Here is a 20622-nt window from a genome sequence, read left to right as displayed (position 1 = left end):
GCTCTCTGCCTTACAGTGCAGTTTCCCATGAGACACTGACATTCAGGGCCTTGAGGAGGATGGAATCTGTCCTTCCAAATTCCAGGGCTGCAGTTCTGCTGTTTGCTGTACTCCTCTCAGGATCTTCAACTCCACAATCTCATGGCCACTGCGGCCAAGGCTGCCCTTCACCTTTGCATCATCACACAGATCCTCCTTCTGTTGGATCTGTTACTCTGTGAGTAATAGATCCAGCAGAATATCCACAAAAGTTGGTAGGAAGAGGGCTCAAGGTCTTGTATCATCTATAAAATGACCAGTGTGGGAACCCAGGGCACTGGGAATATTTCTCTGTCTGCTCTGGGGTGCCCTGACCCCCAGGGCAGCACTGACTGTGACCCTCATCCATGGAGAAAGTTTCCCAGACTTCAAGATAGTTTAGAATCCACAAAAGTGTGAAATAGATTATAGAGAGTAGTGTAGGTGTATAACTTGGTGAAAAATTCAGGTTTTGGGGTTTTTGGTATGTTAGGGATGGAAGCAAGATGGAGGGCACAGGGTGTTGCCCTGGGTTTCTTCTTCATGTTTCTTCTTCCTTCTTCTCCATGGGTTTGGGTGGCATTTTGTAATTGGGCAGAAAATTCCCCATTGCAGCTCTGTGGGATCAGTTACTGGATTAAAAGGGAAAATAATCCAGGTGTCAGTTCCTAATTGGAGAGTTTAGTCTTAAAAAATCTTGTAACAAGAGATTGTTGCCATTTTGTGCCTTCTAATGAAAAGCTGCCAAACTCTCCGTAGTGAGACTGTTTTACTGATAGGAAATAATAAACACCTGAGTCTGAACTTGAACTATTGTCTCAAGTGTCTTCAATCCAGACCCAGAGAAACCCACGAGTGGCACCCCCACAGACCAGTGTGTTTTCTGTGAGGGACTGCACTGTACACATAGAAAAAGGAAAAATGTTCAATACATTGAGGTGATGACAACTGGAAATTTCTTACTTTCCTTTCTCTTTTCAGTAATTTCTCTTTATAAGGCAAAGAGGAGTGTGCTCTTATGAGCACTTGTGGCCCCACTTGCTGTGCCAGCCCCTGTGCTGTTCTCTAACATCTCCTCCCTCCTATTCAGTGTCTTTTATTGGTGTGGCTGTGCTCTGTTTGCCCTTTCATTCTGGCTGCAGTTTAGTGCTGTGCCTGCAGCTTCCTGACCAAAACTCTCCATTTGAAATTCGTTTTTATGGCTTAGGTCTTGCTCCAGCTCCATGGGATATGCTGTACAGCCATTTGGACTTGCTCAGGCTCCCTGTGGCATTGCAGTTTTCTTTGCAATTAGTTTTAAGAGCCTTTTGCCTGCAAACTTGGTTACTTTGAACTGCTGTTGCAAGTGCACTGACGCTTCCTCTTCAGTTTTTACTGCTGCTTTTAGCCATGGAGCTGGTGGAGCATGAGCAGGGCTGGGTTTGTAGTGATCCCTCCTTTAACAGACTTCTCTGCTGGGCAGCTTCTACTGCCAATGTTGTCAGTAAAACATTCAGTTTTAATGGATGTGCTCGGCTGAAGTGCATTCAAAAACTGAGTGAAAACCCATTTTAGATCTTTAAGCCAAGCCACATGTTTCTACACACAGTTAAAAAACAGTGCTTAAACAGAAAAACTCTTCCACAGCATTTTCTGTGTGACTCAGAGCCAAGATTACAAAAGATTTGTTGTGTCACAGATAATCTACTGATCCTGGAGACTTTTTTCACATCTCTTAGACCTGAACCTGCTGCAGCTGTTTAATGTCTTGGTGCCTCTCAGGATTGTCACAGCAGGTTATTGTGTGCAGGCTGTTTTCACATCCTGGCTAGTGAAACAGGGGTGAATGGAGTTCATACTTTGGAAATGAGGTTATAAAAGTTTATAAGTTACATATTTTAGCCCAGATAACTTGCAAAGTTCCTTCTTTTATCAGAGGATTATAAATTCATGTTGCTTCATGAAGCTTCATTGAAGTCAAAGTCCTTTTACCTTCTTTGCAAAATTATCTCAATTTCCTTACAAATCTGGGGCCACAAATGCAAGAAATGTGAATAGCCAGATCCTCTGTTGCTGCTGCTGTTTCTCTGTTTATTTCAGAGAATGAACTGTGGTAGACAGGTGACCCTTTCCTTATTTTTATGGCAATGATTGCCAGTTTGGTTTCTCTGTCTGGATTATTTGCCAAGTTTGATTCTTGATTTCTCAAAGGATCAGTGCAGCAGTGTTACATGGCATGTGGGGAATGTCCAGGCTGTGTGGCTGCTCAGTCCCTCAGGAGCCATCAGACCCCAGAGCTGATGTGCCCAATGAGCTCCCCATGAGAAACGCAGAAAATTTTCACTAACAGATTACAAAAAATGTTCTTCTGCTGAGAAAAATATTTATTCTGATGAAATGAATGGCAGCTGGGAAACTATTTAATGGAGATGAAATCAGCAGGATTTCAAACTAAATAAGTAAATACTTTGGGAGGGAAGGAGGCGCTGGTAGAAACCCATTTAAACAGACGTGCTATAGACTGAAAAATTAAACAAATATTAACCAACTTGACTTTTCTGACTTTGTGAAAGCAGCCCCTGTTTAGTAAGACAAATAAAACCCTGAAATCAGTCAGGAATTCATATTTTCTCACAGTCTTTTCCTGGTGCTGTGTCTCACAGAGCTGTCAGAGACTTCGCCACAGTCTTTGTGAACGTCAACGTCACGTCTGAGCCCCACGAGGTCTCTGCCCTCTGGTTCCTGTGGTATGTGAGGCAGTGTGGGGGCACATTCAGGATTTTCTCTATCACCAATGGGGGCCAGGTACAAAATGTCTCATTTCCTTCCTCCTCTCTCGAAACTGTAACGAGCAAGTGCAGCGTTGTAGCCATCAAAACCCTGAAATTAATGAAAAGATGAGAGCATGTGGCACCAGAGAGAAATGTGTTCTCATGGGGTGATACAGCCCTGTCAACTATCCCTGTTTAATGAAGGATTTTATTAGCTAGGATGTGGAATAAATTGGGATTATTTAAACAATTGGGGGCTTTCTGCATTCACTTCAGCACAGTACTGTTGTTGCAGTTGTGTTGCTTTTTTTGCCATTTTATTTTCTATGGGTTGTTTGGCACATTTGAATGTTTACAAGAGTTCATAACAAGTGAACTTCAGAGTGAAATGTGGATGGGTTTTTGGTGTTGAAGACTCTAATGACAAGAGCTGGAAGTGAATAGCAATAGGCCCTTCCTCCTTGGGTCAGCTCACATGGCAGCAGTTTCCATCAACATCTGTCCATTGTAAGAATAACCACGTGTCAGGAAGGATGTAAGCAGTGCTGATGCTGTCCTGTGGTAGGAGGCAGACCTGGCTAAGAGCCTTCCTCCTCAGGAGCCCCTCAGCCATCTTTGCTGTCCCACATCAGCAGCTGCTGGATGCTGCAGCAAGAGTTAAAAATAAAATTAATTCCAAGATACTCATAAATGAAACTTGTGGAGAAGGGGAAGCCACCTGGGAAGAGCTTTACTTTCTTTGTAGTTGGATGGGAAAAGCTGTCTTTGTTCCTATCATGCTTCCTTCTTCCCTCACCCCAATCAATTTTAGTTGGGCAAAAGCACTAAGGTTTCTGGCTTAATGGCCCTTCCAAGTCTTATAAAACCTGTTTGGGCAGCCATTTCAGTCTTTCAGCACAAAACTTGATGGATCCTTTCCTCTCTGCCAGCATCTCACATGTAAAAGGGAGCTGCTTTACCTCCTGCAGGTGGCTGGTAGATAAAAGAGGTTTTAGTGCTTCCCCTGGCCCTCTGCATGGACATTACACATTATGTGTGTCACAGATTGTGTTTTTTTCCCTGCCAGAACTGTCTTTGTGTCTTCCCAGAGAAGACACGGGGAGAAAGCTCATTACCTGGAGACCAGACTCGGTTAAAGATCTGTCTTGCTTCTGGGCTGGCACAGTATTTCACTGTACAGTCGGTTTCTTTGTCACATTGAGGGTTTCAGTTGCGCCATGGTGGGTAAAATACTCAGAACCCATTTGAATGAAGTGATATGTTTATTTTTGCTAGAAAGACTGCACTATATGTGCAGGTTCTCTAGGCTTAAAGAGACCTTAAGCCAGGTCATTAGGGAAGCCATTGCAAAAGTGATTTAGTCAGTAATCCCCACTGAAGCTCAGGTTTATGCCCTCGCTCTTCTGGAAGTCTGGGTGTCTTTATGCACCCTTAGGACTTGGAGATTTGGCCTGCAATTTCGTGATGGTGAGCAGAAGTCATATTCAATGCCATTGTGATTAATGCTGTTGATTTTTTTTTTTTTGTCTGTGTTTCTTTCCTCTTTGTTGTTTTAGGAGAGGAAGTTTAAAGGGGGTTCCGGTCAGATATCGGAGAAAATAATGGAACGCCTGAAAGGCAGAGTTAAACTGGAGAGACCTGTGATCAGTATTGATCAGACAGGTGATAATGTCCTTGTGGAGACTCTGAACCATGAGATATATGAGGTAATTCAATCAGAATAAGAGTAGAGTATGCATTTAGTAGGGGAATATATCTGCTGTATCTCTTGGCCAGCTGTAATCAGGAAATGCCCATTTGTGTGTGTCTGTTTCTTGGACTATGCTGACACTCCATGGAACCTGCTTTACAGATTTATTTATGACTGGCTCTCTTCTTGGTGTTCTGCTACTTGGTTTCTGTCATTACTCTGACTTCTCTGCCTTAAATTTCTTTTTCTATTTCTTTATATATTTTTACCTTTTAGTTCTGCATTGAGACCACTTCAAAGGAAGGAAAAAAAAAAACCCTTCCTGTTTGTGTCTAAGTTTGTGGTTCACAGCACAGAAAAAAAACAAACAAACAAAAACAAAAAAAATAAAAACAAACAAAAAAAAAAAAAAACCAACACATTTCAAACACCTTTAGTAAGATTTTGCCTCTGTACTGGGTGCTTTGAAATGCTCCATCACTCCATCAGCACATGATGGCCCACAGGGCACCCAAGGGGCAGCAGCAGCCCCATCAGCCTGAGAGCAGCAGTGTTGGGATAAAGTGTCACCCTCCAGAGTCCTGCACTGCTCCAGTCAGACCCAGGGCCTGTGAGAGGGATGGAGCACATTCAGGAAAGCTGGAATCACCATTAGAATTCCTTGTCCTGAAGTAACATCCTATGAATGTGCAATTTTTTTAGCATCTTATAATTTGGACAAATGTGGGTTATGTTTTCCTGGAGATGATAAGGGCAGTTTTACCCACGTGGTGTCTCTTGTCTCATTTCCCCACCTGTCTCCAGCCAAGTTTCAACTCAGGTCTGTTTTTTCCACTCTGTGTTTCTGAAATGGCAGAATTACTTTTGTCATTTGGAAATCTGTGTGTGGGAAAGCCACCTGGCAGGGTCAGGAGTGGGAAAGCTGTTAGCAGCTATTAAGAGTGACTTTCAAACCTGTCCTGTGGGATGAGCTCGTGGGGAGGCAGCGCCTTGTGCTGACTTTGTTCTTCATTTCAGAGCAAGTATGTGATCAGTGCCATCCCTCCAATCCTGACAACAAAGATTCACTACAAACCAGAGCTGCCACCAAACAGAAACCAGTTAATTCAGCGTTTGCCTATGGGCAGTGTCATAAAAACCATGATGTACTACAAGGAAGCCTTCTGGAGGAGGAAGGGTAGGTGGGGAAGGACTTGGGAGCTCTGTGCAAATTTTGAAATTTTGCTCTCTAACAATCAGGGAATAAATCCAAGGGAAGGTGAAATGTTCAAAACCCCAAAATCAAACATACAGAGAAGTGAAATTAAAGCTCCTTAGAAAGCAGAAATCTTTCTCTGAGCTTGAGTGCATGTCTTGTCCCAAAGATGAGTCCAGACCCAACCAGGATCCCAAATCTCACAGCAGTTGGCTGAGGTGGGATGACCAAGAGAACAAGCAGTGTTTCCCTGGGAAACCTTGCTGAAACCTGCAGAGCACAGAAGCATCAGCTTCCCTGCAGCATCAACTCCCTTCTTCTCCTGCCAGGGACAGTTAGGTCAGCCAAAGAGAATTTACAGCAGGTGACAAGCAGAGCTTAAGGTGTAAGCAAGACCTTTCCCTGATTTTAATCTTCTGTTCTGCAGACTTGATATCTCAGAGGACTGGGAAAAATAGGTTAGCTTTTTGTTTAGCTCTAGATATTTTTCCATTCAGTAATATTTTTTTTCTATTCTGTAATTTTTTTTTCCTCAGCTTTAACTGATACTATTTTCAGAACTATTTGTATGAACAGATTAATTCTCCTTTATTCCTAACTATATTCAGAGTGGTAAAAATACTTCTTAATCAAAGCAATATAATTTTTGCATGTTTCAGGGCATAACCTGGCCATTGAGATTAGGCAGGAATATAGTCAAGCATTGTCATCTAGATGGGATTTTTTGCATGTTCATCTGAAACGTGTCCTGATGTGATCCTAGATTAGACAGCCCATGCATCTGCTGCATTACTGTTATGGAACACCATTCCTAACAATCTTATTACCAGCAAAATCAAAATAGTGGAGATTTGAGCCTGCAGTGACCAGATGTAATTACACTGGATTTTGTTTTGGTCAAAGTTACTCATGGAATGAATCACCATAATTCTGACTAGATCAATTTATTTTTAATGTTTATTCTCCCCAAAATAGAAAGCCAAAGGGACTTGCAGCAATCCACAGAAATTCCTTGTTAGCTAACAATGGAATTTTAAAGATTTTTACAAGTCTTTTTACATAATTTCCCAGAGTCAGAGAGAAGAGAGAAACTGTTACAGAGACACTTCAGACATGTGGGTCCTATTGGTAATAACAGAATTACTGCACAATTCCGTTTATGGATAATTTTCCCTGCTCATTCCTAGCAGAAACAGTGATCACCAACAAGTTTTTCTAACAATCATCTTGGGGTTTCTTTCCCCTTAGGTTATTGTGGTTCCTTCGTCATTGAGGATGAAGAGTCTCCAATTGGAATAACCATAGATGACACAAAACCTGATGGAACTTTCCCTGCCATTATGGGGTAAAAGCTGCTGGGCCACACTCACAGATGTGTATTTTCTTTTGTAAGAGTTAGTGGGAGCAGGAGGGAGAGGGGAAATGACCAGGTTACATCAGTGTTTCCCACTTCCACAGTTGGCACCGATGGAGGAGAGCACTTCTGCCAAGCCTCTTGTGCCTTTCTAGTCCATATAAATTTTTGGTTAAGGTTCTGCCACAAACAGCCTAATACAAGGATGTGGTTGGGAAGCACTTGCTGAATTCAGCTGTAGTAATTTTTAAGCATTCAGGTCACATTTGGTTCTTTTTGCTATGGCGTAGATTTAGAAATAAATCCCTGCCTTACCTATCTGTTTGAGCCTGTATTTGGCTTATGTTGGGCTTTTATGTTTAGTGCCTGGTTCAAAATGACAATGCATTTGTCCAAGAAATCCTCATTTTCTCCTCTCCCCACTGAGCTGAGGCAGGACAAGGAACATCAGCTGCTGGAGCAGGGAGGCAGCTGTGCAGTGAAAAAAAAAAAAATCAAGATTCTGTAGAAACTGACAAGTAAAAATGTTACAGTTTGGACAAACAGGTGGGAAAATACGTGACAGCATTGACTGGCTTTTAAAATAGCTGAAACCAAATGAACAAACAATCTTTACAAGTGTTTCCACCATAATCTGAGGTGACACTGCCAAAAAAAGCCAATATAAATGTCAGGCAACTGCTCCTTAAGTGTCTGGCAGGAAAAGCTCACCCCTTCTGCTGAGCTGTGCATGTTTATGGGCATGTTCAGGGCTTGAAAGCTTCCATGGCCTGAGAGCAGCAGACCTCCTCCAAACCCCACATGGCAAACAGTTTCCAGCTTTCTTTCTCCTCGTGGATTTCTGTGACTTTCTAAAAGAGTGTAGGAGCATCCTTCATCCCCTGGATATCTCCACTAGGCCAGATGAACTAATTGTCAAATCTGTTTCCTCCAAGATGGATAAACATCAATCCTGGTTCTTGCAGGAGTGATCCATGGCACTGTGCAGAGCCTCTCAGAGCAGCAGGCTGCCATCACTTACACAAGTGACACAGGCAGCTGCCTGCTGGACTTCAAAAGCTTAATAAATCTCAGAATTTCAGTCCTTCTGGATCATACCTAGACAGGGAATGCACACCCTCCATTTCAATTAACTCTGCAGGTTACCCTGCATTGGGCTTTTTCCCCTGTGTGACCTGTAATTATTTGATGTTAAGGTATGATGCCAAACATGCAGCTCATTGCATACCAGTAAAATGCTTTGCCAATTTCTTTTTAGAGTCATTTCAGGCCTGCAAATCAGCTGAGGTGATGTTCATATTCCTTATTTTTGTTTTCAGTTTCATCCTTAGCAGAAAGGCTGTCAAGCTGGCCCATCTCAGCAAGGAAGAGAGGTAAGAGTTCAGAAGCTGTGGATATTCAGAAACAAATTGTTTCTCTGGGATGCTTCCCCACAGGGATGTGTGTAAATACGTGTGTGAATGTGCACATTTATACATGCTCAGTGCAACTACCAACGCTGGAAATTGGGGCAGAAATTGAGATTTTAGCATAAACAGGCTGAGACACTAAAGCTAATATTCTAACAGTTATGGATATTTCTAAATTTCCAAGTCCTGCCCACTCTTCTATGCTATGATTTACCAATTGTGGGTATCTGTGTGAATGGAGAAGATTTTTCCAACCATGTTCCCAGACTATATCTCCACTGAATGATGCTTTAACCCAGGGATACAGCAGTGCTGATATGTCTCCTCTTGGGTCTCCTTCAGATTCAGACTGGGTGATAAAATTTTTAAATTTCTGTGTTTATAAAAGTATGGTTTCCCCATTAGTCAGTGAAATGAACAATTGTGAAGTGAAAATTCACTTTCTAAATGTGAATTTTGGTACAGTGCAAGTGAAAGAGGAGCTCTGCTTAGGAATGTGAGCAGCATTCTTCAGCTCATATTTTATTCCCAGCTAGAGTAAATCTGTAGGGATTTAATTGATTTATATTGCTTTTCTTCTGGTCTTACACCAGCAAACACGAGGATGAATTGGCTCTGCATCCTAAAATAGCTGCACAAAGATTTATTTTCTTAGAGCTCATTGCCAAAATCAACCTTCATTTCCCATTCCCTGTGTCCATTTTTGACGTAACTTTCAGGCATCAGCATTTGAAATATGTATGTTAAGATAAGAACTTGAAATCTGACTTTAAAACAAAGCCTAACCCAACTTTCTTTCCCATGTGTTGCAGTAAATTTGAGTTTTTTATAAGAAAGATGAGAGTGGAAAGGTTTCCCCTCGCACACCCTCCTTTTTTTTTTCTGACTCTGATTTTATTTTCATACAGGAAAAGGAAGATCAGTGAGGCATATGCGAGGGCACTGGGGATGAGAGAGGCTTTACATGTAAGGAATTAATGCCTGGTTTTTCTCTGTTGAACAATATTGTTGCTCCTTTGTTCTGGATGATGAGGGCAAAGTTCCTGGCACCTAAAATGTGTACCTAAAATTGCATGTTGGGCCATTCAACAAGGGGAGGACAGGACTGAATACAAGGAGAAAAGAGCTGCCAGTCTCACCCTGCACAAGAAAAGAGAAGGCAGTGCATGTTTTAATTTGGCCTGTCATGTGCCTGTGGGAGACTGGTGTTTCTGCAAAAGCACAAAAATTTGTTTTGTGCAGATGGATAGCATTAGCCAGATGACATGTCACTCCTTTGGCAGGTATTCTTAGCCTGTTTTCCCCCTCTTCAAAAGAAATATGTTCTTTATTTCCAGTTCCTCTGTCAGTGTTTGACTGTTTTCTCTGTTGAAACTCACAGCCTGTGCATTATGAGGAGAAGGACTGGACCATGGAGCAATATTCAGGGGGCTGCTACACAGCCTACTTCCCACCAGGCATCATGCACTCCTATGGAAGGTAAAACAGAGAGTGCTTTGCTTCCTAATTCACATTTCTTAGCTCATGCACAATGCTATACTTTATGCAACACACCCATGGCATATTTACAGTATTAGGGGAACTTCAACCCTCTTTGCACTCCCCACTCCCCAGCTAATGAGGATGTTGCTATTTGCTTTACTAAGAGCAGAGTTTCTCTTGTGGCTTTTAAGGAGATGAAGCACAGTCACAAAACTAAAATCCACAAAATTTTTCCCCTCTGGATTATTTCCAGTAGTTTTTGCTATGTAGCATTTGCAGTGGATCCCTCTAGAGACCCCCCAGGCCCTTGAGGACACACATCTTGGACAGATGAAGAGTCTTCACTGACTGCATAGGTGGAGCATCAGGTTCAGGAGAAGCCCAGGAGCTCCTCAACATGTCCAGCATGGGGTTAGACCCTGCCTGAGCTGAGATCATGTAGAGAGGAGTTGTCCCACGTACAGTCATTTTGTCCCATGTACAGTCATTTATCTCCTGTCATTTATCCAAACACCCAGGCAGTGATGGGTGAGGTGTCTGGCCTGGGGAAGCTGCTGTCAAGCAGACAGGGAAAACCTAATGGGGGATTAGATGGGAGCCCTTACACCAGGCACATTCCCAGTGGGAGAATTACCTGCAGATGGGTTGGCTGGAATGCTTGTGCAGGACTGCAGGGCTGAGGGACTGCCTTTTATGACCCTGTAGGGGGAAATGCAGCTCCCTGAGTGCCAAGCAGCCTCAGAAACAGGCTGCTATTGGTGATCTAGCACTACAGGAACATCATCCACATCCCACTGTAACAGCAGGATAACAGCAAAGCTGCCATGCAGAAAACATCAGTCTATCAGCTGCACTGCATTGCTGTTAGGATTATCCCTTATCCCAGCACTAAACTGAGGCCTGCATAACTTTGTAAGGAAACTGGGAACACTGATTTATGCCTAAGGTTTTTCTCTCTGTCAGATCTTGAATTTTGTGTGCAGAAGCAAGCAGCTGGTCCTGCAAGGACAGCTGATCACACCTCAGCCCAGGTCTGCAGGGATTCTGGACAGCTGGAGCCACACACTCCATCAAAGCCATAACTTGCTTTTAGAAGGACCATCACCCTCCTGTCACTTGTCCCCTGACATTTTCCATTGTTTTGAAGGATCATTCGCCAGCCTGTGGACAGGATCTACTTTGCTGGCACGGAGACGGCGACGCAGTGGAGCGGATACATGGAGGGAGCCGTGCAGGCAGGAGAGAGAGCAGCCAGAGAGGTACTCACCCTGCCCTGCTCCCAGCATCTCCCTCAAAAGGCTGCAAAGGATTGAGTACTGCTGGGAGAGTCTGATTTAGTGCAAAGGCTCCTAGAATTGGCAGGGAGAGATCCCAGAAAACAACGTGACCCAAATATTTTTATTTTTTTTAACTTACTTAATTGGTTATCAAATAAAGTGAAGCCAAGAATCTCAACAAAATCAGAATATTACTGAACTGGAGACTGGAAATAAAGCTTATGCCATGTACTGCATGTCTAGAGGAAAAACCCTCCAACCTGATGCTGCTTGTACATTGTCTCAGTTTCTAACAAATTAATCACTGCATGTTTTAAAACTCATCTAAGTCGTTTCAAATGCTCACAGCTATTTCCTGTGCAGAAATCTGAAAATCTGAACATTGTTCTTGTTTTTGATCTATCCCTTCTGCTTCTCCTTTTGCAAGACAGTCCTGTTAGCTGAGCCTTATGAAATTGTAATGTGCAGCTCTGATTAATGTCTAAATCTCCTCACAACGACACACGTTGGGCTGGGTTTCCAGTCACAGTGAAATCCCTTTACAACAGTCTGGAGGGAGGGGAAAAAAGCATTAAAGGGTGCACATTGCAGTTACAACTGCATGGCAAAGCCACAGAGTTGTTATTTAAAGGAAAATCAGTCTTTTACTTCCATTTGACAGAATGTCAAATTTGCCTTATAATCCTTATTATTTGCTTCGTTTCAAGTCACCTAATTTCTCTTTTCTCCATGCCTGTGAGCAGTAGTTACAAACACAGTGAGCTGCCTTCTGGAGGCATTCATTTCCGCCGCCCCCCAAAATCCCCATGATGGTTACAATCAGTTTATTCTCAAGAAAGATCCTTGATAAGCTTTGTACTGCCTGAATAGGCGAGGGAGGGCTCCATAATTCTCTGCTGTGAGAACCTCAGGGTTGCATCTCTCCTGTTTCCATATCCCAGAAGCATCACTACTAAAAGGTTTTGTGTCCCCAGTGCATGGCTGTAGCCTCACCTTGGTATTTCTCAAACTGCCTTGAGAAAAAGCTTTTTTACTTTTACTCTGGAAAAAAAAAAAAAAAACACCAAAAAACAAAAAAAAAAAAAACCCTAAACCTAAGAACCCCCCACAAAAATATTTAGAGAAGCTCTAGCAGAAATCACTGTACATTTTATGGTTCAAAAGACTTTCAGCTAGTCATAGTTACATCTTTTATCAATATCACATGCTCTGACTTTGTCTGTTTCTCCAACACTGGAAGTATTGTGGGTTATAATTTTTTCACATGGTACAAATAATTTAATAATTTTTTCTTCTAGGTACTGCACAGTATGGGGAAGATCTCCAAGAGTGAAATTTGGATGCCAGAGCCAGAGTCAAAGGTGAGCCAGAGCGTCACTGTCACCCAGTCAGGCACACAGCCCTCAGTCAGGTGTGTCCCTGTTTCAGTGATTCCTGTGCACCCTGCTCCCAGGCAAGCCTTTAGCCACCTCCCATGCTGATGGCATTAATTTCTGTGACTTGTCCAAGGAATATTGTTACCCCTGTCTGAAGGGTGGATGACTAAGAGCCAAGCACACTGATCTCAGAGCCTGGGACTGAAAAATGCAGCCTAATTCTGCCATGGTTTAAAGCCAAATAAAACCTCATTCCAGCCACAGGTAACTCCATCTTCACTGTCCTGTGGCTGTCCTGGATGACAGAACACACATCTCACAGCCATGACTCTTCTCCCTGGTATTTCATGTTCAAATATTTCCAGCTATTTCACCTGGGAAACACCTGTGACCTCCCCAGCCTCACGGGGGGCGTTTGCCCCCTCAGGGTGAGGGGACACCCTATGGAATCACCATCTCCTCTCTCCCCCAGGATGTCCCAGCCCGGCCATTCCCCAGCAGCTTCTGGGAGAGGAACCTGCCCTCGGCGCCGGGGCTGCTGTGCCTGCTGAGCTGCTCCCTGTGTGTCACCTCTGCGGCTGCTGCAGCGCTCTGGGTCTGTAAAAAGGGACTTCCTGGCCGGAACTAGCGGGGACAGGGGCAGCTGCACACCCCCTCTCCTCCCCTCGCACCACATGAGTGTTATTTTGGAGAAAAGTGGCATGGACGGCTGGAAAGAGCAAGAAGTTATTCTCCTTGTGATTTTTTTCTTTTTAGTCCCATAATTAATGCATCGAATCTACTGCAGTTAAACCGTGGGGGCGTTTTTCAAACTTGTCCATTTGGTTTTGGTTGGACATTATAATATCAATGATATATTCCTAATACAGGAAGGCAAAATGCAGATCACACCTTTTCTGAGTTGCAAAGAGGTCTCAGAGAACGCTTTTGTTTCCACTCAGTGTTTTATTTTTCGCCACACAAGACAGTAAATGCCCTCATGCATTCACCTCAGAACATCCGAGGTTGTTCCCATACCATCCCTGCTGCACAGAAGAGATTAGCATGCCAATCAGTCTCAGAATTGCCAAATTAATTTTCAAATGCATTTGATTAATTATTAATCATCTCAACGTGAAGCTTAACCCCGAGCTGGATGAAAGGAGGTAATTATCACAAGGCACAGCACTGAGCAGGGAGAGAGGAGGCATGGCTGGACTTCATCCTGCCCACTGCCAAGGAAACATCTGTGCACATCTGCTCTGCAGGGTGCCTGCCCTGAGAGCATCCATCCAGCCCAGCCTTGTGCTGCCACAGCACAGTGAAATGAATTAGCAAAGTTAAATTCCTCCCACTTGCAGCAGGTGCTGGCTGTCGTTTTCCAAATGGCAGCAGCTTCCTGATTCCCTGTCCATTTATTGCCCCTCATTTTGCTGCTAATCCATAGCCCCTTCTTCTAATAAGGAGAACTGTATTTGAGGCTCGAATTACTGCCTTGTAAATTACAGTAATTGGAAGCATCTGCCTGTTCTGCTCTTATTATGTACATGATACACTTAAAATAATCACTTTAGTGTTTGACTGAAGTCTGGAATGTATGTTTCACAATGTGCCATCATTATGTGGTCTTTTTGCCATGACTTTTGAGCGTTGTACGTGTCCATGAGCTCAGATGTGGGTGAAATGTGCCTTTCAATAGTCCTGAAACCTTGATCTTCTTATAAACTTTTCTTCAGATTCTGTCTTGCTTGGTTTTTTGTGAGTTACCTGAATTGCTGAGGGCTCCCTGCTGAATATGCTCTCCCCAGCTCCAGCCACTGCTGAGCGGGGATTCCTGTGCACAAGGAGTACCCTGGGCATGCAGCCCAGGCAGGGAGGCAGCCCAGGCTGCTGATGAGTGCAGTTCTACACTGCCACATACTTCCCCCAGGAGGACATTTCCACCACCTGAAAAACACTGCCTGTACCTGTTAAAAAATAATTTATCCATAGGTGTATTTGTAGCAATTAGAGCCAATCATTTTCAGGCTTGACATCAGAACTTCTGTGTGCACGTGTAAAAGGGACCCCAAATCATCTGCAATAAACCCATGAGCTAACACTATCCAGCTTCACTTTTCACCTTTTCCACACACATTTCTATTGAAATTAGTTTGGGGTTTGAAATACCAGTGCAATTCAGCTGAATTAATCTCAGACTGTTAAACAGGGCCAGGTACAAGGTTGCCCCTTCCCAGGGAAGGGCACATCTCACTGCTGTGGGATTGGCAGGCAGCAAGTGGAATGAGTGAGATTGATTAAAATTGGCATTTCTGAAGCTCCAGCAGCTCCCAGGCACCAGGCTGCTGCAGAGAAAGGGCAACATTTGTCAGAGATTATAGACCAGTTCCCATCCTGCTTTAATGCCCTTTCTGACAATCAGACCAATTTCCCTGTTTAAACATTAAACATTTAGCTTAAATATTAAACAGCCAGGCATCTTTCTTAAACCAATTTTGAAACAGAATGGGACTGAGTCTATCACCACTGACAACTCCCCAAGTGAGCTGCTGCTGGCATTAAAGCTGGGAGGATCAAGCATCAGGGAAACATCTCTTGCTTTTGGGAGTCAAGCAGAGCCCTCACCCAGGCTGGGGAATGGGAAAGCCTTTGGACACCTTCCCAAATCAGGGGTGCTCAGTGCCCCCATTTTTTGAGGAAGAGCTTTGCACTCCTTTGGCAGAAGTGGGAAATGTTCTGTTCTCTTTGAATGCAGAGTGAGATGGGAGAGGCTGGGGTCCACACCAAATCCTTCAGCACCAGAGTGGGAACTAAATTGCATTGACACCTCTAGGAAATGGGAAAACCTGAGGTGAAAGGGCTGCTGGAAGTAAAACAAAGACCAGAGCAAGCACTGGCAGAAGGAGCAGCAGAGAGAGATAAAAACCCCTTAATGCTCCACAGTAGCAGTGAAATAAGAAGCACCACTGAGCACAGTCCAAAATCAGCAAGTGGGGATGATATATGTGGGAAGATGTGCCTCTTTTTAATCAAGCTGCTGGGTTTGCTCACACATAGCATAGCAGCTTTGTCCAAACCCTGGAAAAACTCTCCTGTGAGACTCTCCCTTCTCCTTTCTGGCCACTCCCCTTGGCTGCAGCTCCTGCCTGCAAAGGGTGACGTGGTTGTTCCCCCATGGCTGCCATCAACCAGCCCATGGGGACAGGGACCATGAAACAGGATGGTTCAGCAGGGGCTGGATGGGCAGGAGGTGCAGGAGCAGAGCCACTGTTTGATTTTTAGCACCATCAGCCTAGCAAGGCTTTAATTCACTCATTACCTGCCCAGCCCACAACGTCCTGGCATGGGAACAGACAACCCAAACCCCCTGTGTGACAGGTCTGGGAAGGGGCCACCACCCCAAGGAAGCAGCGCCAGGTTGCAGGGGCTCGTGTTTTGGAGCAGTGAATGTGGATGTCCCCCAGGGACACAGTGGCCTTCCAGTCATGCTCCTTGTGTGGGACACAGGGGAGGACTGACCAGACACACCCAGGTTGCTAAAAAGGTACACCCAGCCTCAAAATGGTGAGGGATGGGATGCTCAGAGAACTGGGGCATGCCCCTTTCCTGGAATTGTTCAAGGTTTCCTTGGATGGAGCCCCAAGCAGCTTGTTCTTATCAAAGGGAATTGGAATGGGATGATCTTTAAGATCCCTTCCAACTAAAAATATTCTATTACTATGTGAAAATGCATTCTGGGGAAGCAAGAGGTTGCTGCCTTCACTTGGCCTCTCTGCTAGTCCTTCACCAGCAATACTTTTCAATTCACATTTGATTCAGCCCCAGGTTTGTACTTGATCTCTTTTCCCAGGACCAAAGATACCCCCCAACTACTGGCAAAATTAGCATTATGAATTTGAACAAAAATACCAGCCAGGGTGATGTACCAGCACAGTCTGACACATTTCAACATCCAGTTTCCCACCAGTGGGTTCCCATGTCCCACTGACCACGTTCTGATGCCCAACAGCAAGGGCTTTCCTCAGCCAGGAACCATGCTGGGTCAAGCTGGGGACTGGTTTTATGCTCTCTGCACAGAGTTCAGCTCCCAGCTCCAGAAAAACAAACAAAAAACAAACAAACAGAGTCCTCCACTGTGAAAAATGGCTGTAGTCAGCTCTTCCTTGTGGGCTGTTTCTCCCCTGCAACAGTTGCTTTTCACACACACACAGAGAAAGGAAATTTCATCTTGGTGAAAATCCAGGAGGGGAAATCAAATGTGCTCTTTGTGAGTGAACTGTAACTTTTTCTTTTCCCACTCAGCTCCTGTACTTGGCAATAAATGCTTTGGGCTCCAGCTGCAGCTCCTATTCTGCTCTTTATTTGTAGTGCTTGGCTCTCGAGGTTCTGTTTCCTGTTCCTTGCTCTCTTTGTTTTGGGGTTTTTTGACTCATCTTTGTCACTCTAGGACATGAAACAGAAAGACACAGATGCTGGATTTTCCAAGGCAAAAAAGAGTGAAGCTTAAATCTGACTACAGCATTTATAGATTTCCAAAAGTGACAGTGGATTGGAGGGTGACAGTGCCACCTCTCCAATGACACTGGACAAACCAACAGTCCATCAACTTTCTCCTCCTCCATAAAAGAATGCAAAACAATAAGTTATTTACATAAAGTGTGTGAGAAAGTTTGTTATAAGAATGTAAACATCAGAAGGCTTAGAAAAACTTAAACAGGGTGACACATCTATTATAACAGAGACAGAACAACCCAGGACGCATAGAAGGAGCTGGAAAAACATTTCCCAAGTGAGAGCCCATTACACATGAGAGGAGAGGGAAGCTTTGGCAGGGTGCTGGCACCTTGCTGGGTGCCAGAGGAGATCAACAGTGCCTTCAAGCCACACATCTGTTCCTCCAGAGTCCCAGGGATGTGGTGCTCCCTGCTCTATAATGAACAGATCAGATAGGGGCATGAATTTGCACTGTCTCTAACCTTACCAAGCACAAGAAAATATACGATAGATGTCCTTTGCCATCTGTATCTTCCCACAGTTCTTCTTTATGAAATATGCCTGCCACTCACAGTACAGGAGGGCAGCTGCCACTTGAGGTTGAAAATGAAGCAAAGGACATAATTATTGCTTGTGTTGGAATTTGGACTTTCATGACCAGATCACTCACTTGAAAACTCCTTGGATTAATGCCTGAGCCCCATCATTTTCATCAAAACCTTGGTTAAATCCAGGGCACCTGGCTGAATTCCAAAGGGAAGAGGCTGGCATTTGAGGAGGACTTCTGTCAGCAGACACCAGCTGCAGACAGCATGGCCAGCTCAGCAGCATGGCACAGGCTGAAACAAAGGCTGTCATCTTCTGGGCTACTCATAGCAGTATTTTATCACCTCACAAAAAAAATATGTGTCAGAAGCTTCACACTGTGGTTTGCAGAAAGGTCTCTGGGGGCATTTCTGCATTTCTGGCCTGGTGTTCACCCTTCCTGTTGAACTCTGGAAGAGAAGCACACTAAAGGGAAATGATGCAAGTCCCCAGCTTTAAAAATAAGTTCTGACCCATCTCCAAGCTCTGATGTGCCACACTGGAGGAAGCAGAGGCTCCATCCCTGCAGCCTCTGCCTCCTGGCCCTGGCCAGTCCTTAGCAGAAATCAGGGCAGTGAAATGGCTGAGGCACCAAGCCCCTGCCAGCTCTGCAAAACTTCCTGCAAAGGGCAACTCGAGTCCTGTCTCCTGCTGGGCAGCACAAAGGAGCTGGAAGAAAAGTGTGAGCACAGATCCTAAATGCTCCTGGGCATTCCCCTTCTCAGTAAAGGGAGTTTTTGTGGGGGCAATTTGCTTTGCAGGGATGGATAGAGGTGCTGGCACTCTGAAAAATTGCTCTGGCCACACTCCATCTCATAAAGAATTATTGGGAAATAATATAGTTTCTAATTTAGTTAAATAGTCTTGTTCCACTTTGGACTGAATTGGCAAGTGGAGGCTGGAGTAATGTCTTCCCTTGATTTTGATGAAGTACAAGTATGCATTTCAATTGTTTAAGATAATGACTGCACATCCCAATGGGACACCTCCCTGCCTCAGACCTGGAATAGAAGTTTCTACATCTGAAATTATAATGTAATTTCTGCTAAATGCAACACTGCTGTGCAAAGTGTTTTCTTACAGCTTGGAGCATATGCAAATTGGGCACAGCCTGAGGGCGGACAAGGATGCCTCAGTGCATTATTGATAGGTTTCCTTTTCCCTGCTTCCTGCCAGCCAAGCACCAGAGCATATTGGAGTGCAGAGTTAAATCCCAATAGGCAGAGGGGCAAACAGAGCCACTTGACAAACCAAATCATCCAAAGGCTTGTGTTTCTGCTGGGTACCACTTCCTCAAGTGCTTCTTGGAGTCTCTGCTGCTGCAGGGACTCAGAGACCTTCCCCATGTCAAAGAAATTGCTAACGTTCCATGACATTATGCCCTTGGGAAGATGAGGCTGCTCTGTGTTTGCTCAGCCCCTTTCTGCTGTAGGTCATTGTCAGGACCCAGGACATTCCTCTGGCTGCCCTGGCAGGGGGCTCAGAGACCTTGGCACGCAATCAAAAACACTTCTGCTTCGACTTAAGCCCATGGAAACAATTACCAACTTTGTGTGAAGATTTACAAGCCACAAGAGTTTGAGTAGAATGATAGTCAAGTTACCACAGGGTGAAAAAGTGGAATTTTGGGGTTTTTAGAATGGGGGTTCAAGAGACAAGATGGAGGAATCTGGGCGTGTCTTGTCATTCTTGTTCTTCTTCTTGGCCTCCACCTTCTGCTGTGATGGTGACACGTCTGGATTGGTTTAGAGTAGAGACAAACTGACTAATATAGGTGATAGGTATTGGAAAATCATAGTAAATAAGTACACATAATTCTTAGTATGAAAAGGTAACACAACCTAAGGGTGGTCAGTGTGCCACAACCCAACCTGCCAGACAGATCTGAGTGGGTCAGAGAAAGAATGTGATAGACAATAAAAAATAAACAACCTTGAGATCCAGAGCCCTGGAATCTTGACTTCTTCTTTGGTTGTGGGGCTGGGAAAAAAGCCTCATTAATACCTTGGGAGCCATTCTAACCACAGAAACCTGAGAGGTCGGATGAATGGATCACCTGGATTTGGGTGAGGCTTTTTCTCCCCCACAAAGCTGCAGGGATGGTGGGAAGGAGTCTACAGAGCCTGTAGATGTCAGAGTAAATGGAGCTGGATGGAAATGGCTTATTATGTTAGGCTGTCCTGCTAAGAAAGGATTAGAAACATTGCTATCAGAAAACTCACTGTGCACACAGCAAAAATCCATCCCTGGAAGAAAGCTAATACCTTTTGCTTCTAAATTAGAAACATCATCTCACCTTCTGTCAAAACACAGGGTGAGACCAGCTTGGACTCAAAACTTGGTTTGCCTCTTTCAGCAGTGCCAGGAGGAGTGGAGAACTGGGATGAGCCAGCCTGGCACTGGGTCAGTCCCAGAGGATGAAGCAGTGTGTGTTTCAGTGGGTGTTTCACAGGTATTTTGACATGGACCTGCTGGAGTTGGCCCAGCGGAGGTTCCCTGAGCTGATGACAGGACTGGACCACCTCCCTTATAAGAACAAGCTGAGAGAATTGGGGTTGTTCAGCCTGGAGAAGAGAAGGCTCTGGGGGGACCTCAGAGAATTTCCCAGTACTTAAAAGGGCTGGAAAGGGAATTTTTAGCAGGGCTTGTTGTGATAGAACAAAGGGGTTGATACTAAAAGAAGACAGATTTAGATTAAATATAGGGTGAGACACAGGAACTGGTTGCCCAGAGAAGTTGTAGATGACCCATTCCGGGAAATGGCCAGGCTGAATGGGGCTCTGAGCACCCTGGTCTAGTTGAAAATGTCCATGGCAGGGGGTTTGGACTAAATGCCCTAGAAACACCCCCTTTCATCCCCTCCAACTCAAACTATTCTATGATTAATTTTTAAAATTATTTTTTGACCTTTTTCTAGCCTAGAAATAGCTTAGTTTCAGAATAGGTTATTGCTACTGATTGTACAAACCATGGCACACCAAAATCAGCTTACAAAGCCTCTGACTCAGGTGTA

General features: G+C 44.3%; 1 protein-coding gene across 1 annotated transcript in view; it reads left to right on the top strand.

Annotated features, from left to right (window-relative positions):
• The window catches only part of LOC134432885 (amine oxidase [flavin-containing] A-like), a 35762-nt gene extending 21492 nt beyond the window's left edge, over positions 1 to 14270 (top strand). The window contains exons 6-15 of the mRNA XM_063181761.1: positions 2661 to 2802; positions 4325 to 4474; positions 5476 to 5635; positions 6902 to 6998; positions 8327 to 8380; positions 9325 to 9382; positions 9798 to 9895; positions 11046 to 11157; positions 12474 to 12536; positions 13024 to 14270. Of these exons, the coding sequence (XP_063037831.1) occupies positions 2661 to 2802; positions 4325 to 4474; positions 5476 to 5635; positions 6902 to 6998; positions 8327 to 8380; positions 9325 to 9382; positions 9798 to 9895; positions 11046 to 11157; positions 12474 to 12536; positions 13024 to 13179 (1090 nt within the window). The 3' untranslated portion in view covers positions 13180 to 14270. The remainder of the gene's footprint in view (positions 1 to 2660; positions 2803 to 4324; positions 4475 to 5475; positions 5636 to 6901; positions 6999 to 8326; positions 8381 to 9324; positions 9383 to 9797; positions 9896 to 11045; positions 11158 to 12473; positions 12537 to 13023) is intronic.
• The last annotated feature ends 6352 nt before the right edge of the window (positions 14271 to 20622 follow it).

This window comes from Melospiza melodia, chromosome 2 (genome assembly GCF_035770615.1).
Source record: "Melospiza melodia melodia isolate bMelMel2 chromosome 2, bMelMel2.pri, whole genome shotgun sequence".
NCBI lineage: Eukaryota > Metazoa > Chordata > Aves > Passeriformes > Passerellidae > Melospiza > Melospiza melodia.
Note: the sequence above shows the minus strand (reverse complement) of the source record. Positions and strands in the feature narration are given on the sequence as shown.